The sequence below is a fragment of the Zosterops lateralis genome, assembly GCF_965231275.1.
Source record: "Zosterops lateralis genome assembly, chromosome: 20".
Lineage (NCBI taxonomy): Eukaryota > Metazoa > Chordata > Aves > Passeriformes > Zosteropidae > Zosterops > Zosterops lateralis.
In genome coordinates, this window is record NC_139780.1 from 5338121 (window position 1) to 5348020 (window position 9900).

The 9900-nt window shown below is 50.3% G+C and overlaps 2 protein-coding genes across 2 annotated transcripts; one reads left to right on the forward strand and one right to left on the reverse strand.

Annotated features, from left to right (window-relative positions):
• The first annotated feature begins 29 nt into the window (after positions 1-29).
• Positions 30-4210, forward strand: TRUB2 (TruB pseudouridine synthase family member 2). The gene is made up of 8 exons (XM_083875882.1): positions 30-144; positions 279-407; positions 490-564; positions 1063-1124; positions 1434-1515; positions 2038-2110; positions 2550-2686; positions 3292-4210. The coding sequence occupies exons 1-8, from the start codon at positions 45-47 to the stop codon at positions 3555-3557; spliced, it is 924 nt and encodes a 307-aa protein (XP_083732008.1). The 5' UTR covers positions 30-44; the 3' UTR covers positions 3558-4210.
• A 1819-nt stretch (positions 4211-6029) lies between these two features.
• Positions 6030-8885, reverse strand: SWI5 (SWI5 homologous recombination repair protein; the record flags this gene model as incomplete). Its single annotated transcript, XM_083876030.1, has 5 exons — positions 6030-6620; positions 6882-6976; positions 7923-8044; positions 8478-8526; positions 8623-8885. The coding sequence occupies 5 exons, from the start codon at positions 8883-8885 to the stop codon at positions 6556-6558; spliced, it is 594 nt and encodes a 197-aa protein (XP_083732156.1). The 3' UTR covers positions 6030-6555.
• Positions 8886-9900: the final 1015 nt, after the last annotated feature.

The window sequence follows — 9900 nt, forward strand, 5'->3', positions numbered from 1 at the left end:
CCGCTGCCCCGGAAGCGCTCGGGGCGGGGCGGGCCGGGCCGGGCATGGCGGCCGCCGGGCTGGACGGGCTCTTCGCCGTCTACAAACCGGCGGGGGTGGCCTGGGGACGCGTCCGGGAGGCGGTGGAGACGCGGCTGCTGCGGGGTGAGCGGCGGGCGGCGGGACCCCCCCATCCCATCCCATCCCATCCCATCCCCAGGGGCTGCCGGTGGGGCCAGTCCCGTCCCATCCCCGGGGTTCGCCGGCCCCTCTAACCCGCCCCTTCGCTTCTCTTTCAGAGCTGAACGCGGCGCCGGGACGCGCCCCGCGGCACCAAATCCGCTTCCTGCCGGCCCCGGGCCCGGGCGGCGGCGGGGCCGTGGAGCTGGTGGCTGCCCAGGTGCCGGTGCTGGCCGACCATCCCCTCGGTAAGGGCACAGCGGGGCCTGGGAAGCCGGGCAGCGGCGGGAGCCCCGGGCGGGACCGGCTCCAGCACTGTCTCCCTTGCAGTCCGAGGCCCGCGGTTCAAGAAGCTGAAGATCGGGGCAGGTCACCGGCTGGATGTGAAAGCCTCGGGAGTCTTCGGTGGGTCTCGTCCCGTGTCCTGCTGCCTGCGAGGTGATGGGTTTCCATGCAGGAAGGAGGGTGGATGCACAAGGCCATTGCACTGCAGCAGCCCCTGGATCTCACAGCCCCGCTGGGAGTTCAAGTGCTAAAACACAGAAGAAATGTCCGAGCAAGCCGCTGGCAAAGCTACCTGGGAGAGACCCAGGCACGCTGGAGTTTGCTGAGGAACACCAGTCCCCATGTCTGTTCCACCACCTGGGCTGGCACTGCTGAGCATTTGCCCTGAAGGCCCAAGTGGAAAGTTCTGTGAGGAATCCAAGAGCTCTGGTGACAACCCCATGGTTTTCATGTCAGACAAAAATCTGGGAGTCTAATTGCACTGCTCAGACATGACTCCTAAGGAGATACAGCTCTGTCCAGGGAGCAATAGTGGTGTGAGTGTTCAGTGCTGTGTAAGTGCACATCAGTGACTTTTTGCAGGGCTGAATAACAGGTTCCTCATTTTCTATGTTTCAGTGCTTGGCATCGGCCATGGGAACAAGCTGCTCACTGACCTGTACAACTGTCACCTGAGCAGGGTAGGTGCTGGCTCTGAACAAGCCACAGGGACCCAGAGTGCCATCACACACTTGATCCTGCCCCAGACCAAGCCTCAAACCTACCAATGCTTCTGAGAGCTTTTTAGGGTGCAGAGTTTCGTCCTTCACATGAGCATCCATTTGTGGCCTTTTGAGCAGAGGATGCTGCTGTCTTATTGTGCAAAACTCTCATAGCCTGCCCTTCTAGAAGCTGCATGGTGCAATACTGCTGCTCTATTGTTTGGAGCTTTTTTTTTTTTTTTTTTTTTTTTTTTTTTTGATAAATTGCACTCTTTGTCCTTCTTCCAGGTTTATACTGTTGGTGGGCTTTTTGGTAAAGCCACTGATGACTTCTCAGACACAGGGAATTTAGTAGAGAAGACAACATTTGGTAAGAAACTGATTCAATGTGTTGCTTGTTTTTTAAACAGAACACCAAACAACAGATTAACTGCAAAGCATTTAATCAGGTGAATTGCACAATGACAAAAGCCACATCTTTCATGTCTTCTAGTCCTTGCTGATGTTGTAGTTCCCCTGTTCTAAATCTAACCACGATATATACAAAGCCAGTGTGAATGCTGGTCACTGTGGTTGCTACTGGGTTGGTCAGAACCCAGATCTCCCTGTAAATCACACTTGGAGATAGCAGTTAGGAAATTTCATTGAATGAAAACATACGATAAGAAAACTGAAGCATCAACATTTTGGAATCAGTTAAGCCAAATAACTCTTCCCTTTGCCAGCTCTGTGCTGCTCCATGCAGAGCCAGGGGAAGTGACTTTGTGAAGCCACCCCTCAGCTCTCATCAGTGCCTTTTGAGGGGGACGAGACAATACCTCAGTGGCACTTTTCAGACTTTCCAGTTTCTGGATGGGTAATTGAGACTTTGTTTCTGCCTTAATATTTCCAGATCATATCACCAGGGAGAAGCTGGAGCGTATTCTCGCTGTCATTCAAGGGACAAACCAAAAGGCCCTACTGATGTGAGTATCCACCGGGGAAATGAGCTGATCCCACTGCCATTTGCTGGTCTTCAAAACAAATAAGAGGATTTTGCTTCTCATAATCAAAGTCTGTAGAGGTGGGAGTGGTAGCAAGGGGCAGAGAGGAGTTACTCTGAGTGCTCTGTGCTCTGGTGAGAGGGTGCAGTTAAATGTCCTCCTTGTATCCCAAAATCTCCAATCTGCTGGTTTAGGACCAATCTGCTATATTAGGGCTGACAAAAATAACTTGTAGACATGACCAAATACCTCTCTCCCAAACTGTGCTACGCTACTGACAGTACATACACCACTAAAATATATGCAAAACCTCACTGGACAGTTTTAAGAATAAAAATTGCATCTCTGTTTTATTTTGAATCTCTTTGGAAAGAAGTTCTAAATGTCTCTGCTGTTCTCTTTTTTTTTTTTTTTTCCTTAGGTATTCTAACATAGATATGAAAACACAAGAGGCATACGAGCTGGCTGTCAAAGGGTTGATTCGCCCCATGGGAAAAAGCCCCCCAATAATCACAGCAGTCCGATGCCTGCAGTTTGCACTTCCAGAATTCCACCTAGGTAGGACTGGCACAGAATATACTGGGGAACTCTATGTATATATTATGGCAAATAAGCTGGTAAACTTAATTTTTTTACTCATGATTTAATGCAAAATGAGTTGGAGGGAATTTCTTTTCAACTTACAGCTTCTCTGGTAAATCCAGCCAGCTCATAGCTTTTTCTTTGCCACTTCAGATCTAAGCCCAAGGCTGGAAAATTTGCATCATGAATACCTAGGGGGAAATTCTTCTCAGCTCAGTGTTTCAGTGTAAAGCATTTCAGTGCTGGGTTGTTTTTTTTTTTTTTTTTTTTTTTTTTAAGTGTGGTTTGTTTTCCTGTAGCCAGTCTCCCTCCCCTCACTAATTATTTGTGTTACTAAAAAAGGTGCCTTTTAATCTCCTTTGAAATACCTAAATTTCTACATTACTCTTCTCTATCTATAGCTTTGTTTTCTAAAGTATTCACTTGGGAAGGGTGTGGAACACCTGCACTATTCCAGAAAATCACACCATGCTCTTCTGCCAATCCAGTTCTCGCAGCATAACTGCGAGTGATGTCTGGATTTACAATGTCAGAGCTTGTGTCAAAGCTTTGCTTCTGAAGGAATGTCTCTGCCCTCCTAGAAATCCATTGCCTGCACGAGACGCAGCAGTACCTCCGGAAGATGGTTCACGAGATTGGTCTGGAGCTGAAATCATCTGCTGTGTGCACACAAGTGCGGAGAATCCGCGACGGGGTTTTCACGGTGGACGACGCTATCCCCAGAACCCAGTGGAACCTGCAGAGCATCCAGGAGGCAATTCAAAACTGTCAGCTCAAAGTGGAAACAGAGCTGGAGAAAACACTGGGAGAACAGTCTCCTTCATCAGCTGGATGGGGACACAGCTGAGCCTGGTCAGTCATGAGCAATCCCTGCAGCACAATACAGCAACGACGTGCCAGCAACGTGATGGACAGCAGAAGGAAAGAGGTTAATTGCAGTTCACTTCCACCCTTTCCTTGAAATGACTTTTTTTTTAATAGTGACAGGCTGCATAATTTTTTTTTAAAGCATCACAAAGTTCATTTACAGGAGGCAGCTGTGCCAAAATTCCTGTTGATTTTGAGAACATTAGGTTGCCAAGGGATATAAAAACCCATTCCCGAATTGTTTAGCAGCAGGAAGTGGTGTCTTAGAAAGCCGTATTCCCTTGACTGCACAGATTTGTTCCTTGCAACTGGCAGCATAACTTATCTGCTGTATGGATTTTATTTTCCCTGTGTTCTCCTGGAGTATTTTCTTTCCATTAGCCTTGCTCTCAGACACATAAGAGCTCAAAACTGGGCTAAATGAGGGATGTGCAGGAGAAAACACAGCTTACCCAAAGCAATGCAAGGAAATGGTTTTATCCAGAGTAGGCATGTGATGAAAAGGGCCTTATAATGGGGACTAATGCACGGGATCCACAAAAAATAAAAAGGAAAGTGACCTAACAGGGACAAGGTTGATTCTTGGCTCAGTACTCATCCATGTATATTGATCCATAAAAAACCCAGCAAGTGCTACTTTATTTTACCCTTTTTTCCCTGAGGAGTCATGGGTGTTCAGTGGTCTCTGGTATCCTCCTCTGCAGCAGCTCCTTGCAGACAGCAGGTCCTGGCCTTGGGTGAAACTGTAAACCCTGTGATACCATTTGGTCTCTGTTAGCTGATTATAGCTGGGTCTGACTTTGCAGAAACACACTTTCTAAATTTAGGTAAAAAATCTGGAATTACACTTGCCATTATTGCACTGTATAGTTTTCCAGTTATATACTTAGTGAGTTTGAAGATTTATATATGGAAAGCAGAAAATTTGTTCTGTTCCTCTCCTGGACTTGGACAAAGGCCAGCATATTTCATCCTCCAGGTGACAGCCATAAAGGTACAAGAGTAATTCTGGGAGGGGCAGTCACAGGGGCCATGATGAAGTACCTCAGTGGGAGCGTGCATTCCTGTCCTGAAGCATCCCAGGAGTCCTTAACTTAGCCCCTGGAATCTCTCAGTTCTGGGCTCTTCTGAGCTGCACAGAGCAGCCAGAACAGCTGTGGAACTCAGCTGCCACCGCCTGGCAGAGCCACTGTGTCAGCAGCAGGGATTCCCCAAGGACACCAGGCCCTGTCCTTGGGTTGTTCTGTGGGTGTTCCCATCCTCCACTGAACAAGAGATTGGGATCAGGGGACCTTCCCTGGACACCTGCCCATTGCTACCTGAAGTGTAAACCCATCCCTGCAGCCTCAAGCAGGACACTTGCACAGCTACAGCTGCAAGTTTTAACCCCAGCACTCCTACATAGTGGGGAAGAAAACATGGACTTCTCACTCCTTGAACAACTTTCAGTAACTTTGGTAATGGACTATATTTCATCCCCTCAGCTCACATCTCACACAAACTGAAGAATTGCTGTATATACTTCCTATTGCAAAAACAGTTTCCAGTTGCGTGTGTTGCTGACAGGAACATTTTGGTTGGAACACTCCAGGCTGAACCAGTCCTTCTACACAGGAAATACCAGCCAAAACAGCAACTTTAGTAACAAAGTTTGCATTTCCCAGTTCTTGCCCCCTTGTGACTTTTTTCCTCCCCTTAAAACTATTCCAAAATACGAGTGTTCCACACTTGGCAGAAGGGAATGTGGTAGGGAGGGGTGTGAACATCCCCTTGAGAGTCCACTCTGGTCTGGCCACAGGAAATATGCTGCACAACACTGGATGAATCATGGAACATAGACTCTTTCTGTCCTTCCTTGAGACCACTCCCCGCAGCTCTTGAGGCAAAACAAGACACTTATTAGTGATGTTTCTGTGCCTCATCCAGAGCCAGGAGTGCAAAACCAATTATCTGTTCTCAGCAGCAGCCTTGTGCCTGGTTTCTGGCTTCCAGTCACAATGAAGACAAATTAATTTGATTCAGATTTTTAAGTAACAAGCAGTCTGCAGCATGGGCCTAACTGGAGACCACAGGGGAAACTTACTGTCTAGGTCTTGGAAAGTAAAAATGGGCAGAAGGACATCAAGCTTGAGTGAAAAAGGTACAGTACGTCTGCAGTCAGCAGAGCACTTCATCACTTCCAAGTGCCCAAAGCAGCCAAATTTAGTCTGTGCAGTCACCCTCAGCCCTAACACTGACATTGAAACAATTGTGCTCCCAACATCATCAACTGTCCAGGACAGTGCTCACTCCCACCATGACTCTGCACTTAGAGCAGAGAAAAGTGATTCTGCACCTGCACATTCCCAGAGAAAACATGAATAACTCATGTTATAGTTGTCTCAATACAGTTTTAGAATCTGTTCCCAGGTTCATGCAGTGTTTTGTAGACTCTTGAAGTGAATTACTGACAGACGTGAAGGTTGCTTTATTCAGAGTAGACAGTTCAACACAACTTTACATTTTGCCATTTACTACAGAAATGATACGAAACCTCCAGATACCAGAGCAGGTAAGTACAAAAATGCAGAACACCCAGACTTCTCTGGATTTGTTGATAAAACAAAATAAAACCTCAAACCACCACAATTTCTGCCTTCTGCCCTCCTTTCTTCTGAGGGTTTTCCTTTCAAAGCAGCTATCACATTGCACATTTGTATGTCCTCACTTCCTCTATCCATTCAGTAACCAAACAGCCCCTGGATACTCCAGGGAATCAAAGGCTCCATGGAAGAGGCTCAACATCAACCTGAACTACAACCTTCCAAAAAAAAAAAAAATTAAGAAAAAAAATTCCTGTTGATCAGGTAGTACATGAAATTATCTCAAATCCTACATCCCTTTTCCACCTTCTGTCTCTTCTAAACCAGGATGACAGCAGTGTGCAATGGCCCAGTGACAGTCACTTTTGCAGGACATGGCAGTCTCCAGGCTCAGGACTAGTCACTGAGCTCCAGGTCATACTCAGGATAGAGCTGTTTTGTAGTGACCCCTCGGATGACAGCTAGGAAATAAAGCAGCATTGCTTTCATTAAACAAAGGTCAGATGAGTCAAAAACGTGGTGTTTTCCTCCCCTAATTATCCCATAGGGCATCCCACAGACAAGAAACCCAAGGTTTTGCAGCTGTGCCTCCTGCTTGCCCAAACAATTTTCTTAAAGTGAAGAATGTGAAGCACAAGCTTTGCCTCCATGGCAGCAGCTTCTTTCTGTGTCTGTATGAAAACACTGACTAAAAGGGTCTTCAACAGCTTCCCCTTCCTTACCTAGCTTGCCCAGGAGCATCTGCCCAGCATCTTTAATTTCATTGTACTCATGGAGCAGAGAAATGTGCTTGTCCAGTTCCTCCAGGCTGTAGCCCCTGTAAAATAACACCAGAGAGGTCACAAATGACACAGAGGGACTGGGGGTTCCTGCTGCTGTGGGAGATACCCAAGCCTGGCACCTCAAAAGCAGAAACTGAATGCAGCAAAGTGCAGCTGCTGCAAGCTGTAAACATGAAAGCTCTAAATAAGCTCAAGAAAGCAAATTCACCCAAGTTCTCAGAATGAAGGAGAAACAAGAGTAGCCTGTGGTGAATTCCATTGATATTCCATTGATATTCCATTGATATTCCATTGATATTCCATTGATATCTCTAATTTTCATATAGGAAAAAAAATAGGAATTGTAGAAGCAGCACCATATTAACTAAACCAGAGCACTGAGTGCCATGTCCAGTCATCTCTTGAACACCTCCAGGGACCATGACTCCATCACCTCCCTGGCCAGCCCATTCCAATGTTTAATCATCCTTTCAGCAAAGAAATTCTTCCTGATGTCCAGCCTAAAGTTCCCCTGGCACAGTCTGAGGCCATTTCCTCTTGTCCTGTTGCTAGAAAATCTGCTTATCCTTGAGGATAAATGAAAGAGGGTTCTGGAACAGCTTTTGTTGTTCTACCATTTCCACCCTATGCGCTACACTCACCTTAGAAAATATCAGTCTTTCACAGCAAATAACAAATGGCTAGAATTATCTGTTCCCAGTAAACACATAATTACCTCAGGAACACCCAGGCTAAAGCAAAAATCCTCTTATGCAAGCTCCTAGTAAAACTTGTTTTGCTTTAGCACATAAAGTGGAAAGAATTCCCATTTGTCTCTAACAAGTCCCATCACTTTCAACATCACTGTAACCAACATTGCATCATGCCAACAATGGCACCAGAGAAGGTCAGCTCTCAGCTCCAATTCCTGGAACACATCTTGTTTTAAAAACAAAAATAATTAAGGCATCACAGTGAACACTGAGCTTGCCAAGGACATACTCGGACAATAATTGTGCAATTTCCTGGTCTAGAGCAAGGTCTTTCTGTTTCAGCTCTTCGATTTCACACTGCAGGGCTTCTTCACTGGCTCCATTGGGCTGGAAGGACTTTGGAGATGGGATCTGGAGAACACAGAAGAGACGAAGCAGGAACTCAGCTCTGGATAAGATGCTACGATGCTGGAGCACTAATGGGAAAATAGTGTGTGTGTCACTGGATAAAACAAGAGAAAATAAAAATGGAAAAAAAAATCCCCAGGGCAGGGAGAGGGGATTGAACTAAAATACAGATCAGTGTACATAACGTTAGCCTGCCTCATATCACATCCTACAGCACTTTCGAGAGCTACAGTGTAAAGTGAAAATAAATAATTAAAAATCACAATGCGCTTTTCAGGAGAAACTCCCAGCACGACACAGTGCAAAGTGCGGTGCCGGCACTAACCCCGGGAACCAGCACCTTCACCCTCAAAGGAAAACACTGTCCACCGGGCAGGGCTGAGCCCCTGAGAACGGCTCCGTGATGGGCTCCGGGGCAGCCCCGGGCAGGACTCACCGGTGTCCGGAATCCGGCCGTGCCGCTCCGCCGGCCGCCGGCCGAGACCCTGGTAAAGCAGAGGGCGCCGCGTCAGGGGCCGGGACCGCCGCCTCGGCGGGGACACGGCCCGGGAGGGGAAGGGCAGAGGGGAAGAGGCTCCTACCTCCTGGGCAGGGCCCGCGGCGGCGGGTGGCGGGGCGGGCTGCGACCCGCGCTCGGCGGGACCCGCTGGGCCAGGGCTGAGGGCTCGGGGCTCCCGCCACACCGGGGAGGTGTAGTTCCTCCGCCACAGAGCACGCCGGGAGTTGTAGTCCTGCCTCCGGGGGCACGCCGGGAGTTGTAGTCCTGCCTCCGCAGGCACGCCGGAAGTTGTAGTCGTGCCTCCGCGGGCACGCCGGGAGTTGTAGTCCTGCTGCCGAAGGACATGCTGCGAGTTATAGTTCCCTGCCGGGCCCGAGTGCCGTGGGGCGGTGACATTGGGTGTGGCAGGGCACAATTGTCCCCCAATGGCTGCTGCCGGGGTGGTTACAGGTGGTGCTACAGAGACACCTCAGTGCCGCGGTTCAGCTGGGACGTGGGCTATGGGGGTCTCGGGGTCACTCACACAGAATCACTGAATCAATCTGGTTCGAAAAGATGTCTGGTTTGAAAAATCACTGAGTCCAACCTGTGATTGAACACCATCACGCCAACCAGACCACGGCGCCGGGTGCCACCGCCAGTCTTTATCCTTAAGCACCTCCGCAATGTTGTTTTCACAAGGTGAGCACTGCCCACAGCCTCGCTTGTCCCCGTGTCCCGCCGGGCCCCTGCAGCTCCCTCCGGCCCCCCGAGTCCGCACCGAGGCTCGGGCAGCGCTGGAGGCCCGTCCCGCCGCGCCCGGGCCCGGCTGGCGCAGGGAGCCGTGTCCCTGTGGGAGCCGTGCCCCAGAGCCGGGGCTGCCCGAGCCTCAGGTGCTGCCGCGCTCGGAAGGCCAAAGGATTTGGGATCAAACACAGCGACCACGCCACCCGCGGGATCAGCGCTCGGACCCTGCAGGGCAGAACGCGCCCCGCAAAGGCGAGGGAAGCCGCGCTGGCCCCTCCCGGCATTCGCTCTGGGCTCTGGGGTCACGGCAACAGCGGGACAACACAGCGTGTCACACGGGCTGTCCCGGGGGGCCGGGCTGTCCCGGGAGGCCGGGGTGTCCCGGGGGGCCGGGCTGTCCCGCCGTGTCACACGGGTGTCCCGGGGGGCCGGGCTGTCCCGGGAGGCCGGGGTGTCCCGGGGGGCCGGGCTGTCCCGCCGTGTCACACGGGTGTCCCGGGGGGCCGGGCTGTCCCGCCGTGTCACACGGGTGTCCCGGGGAGCCGGGCTGTCCCGCCGTGTCACACGGGCTGTCCCGGGGGGCCGGGCTGTCCCGGGAGGCCAGGCTGTCCCGCCGTGTCACACGGGTGTCCCG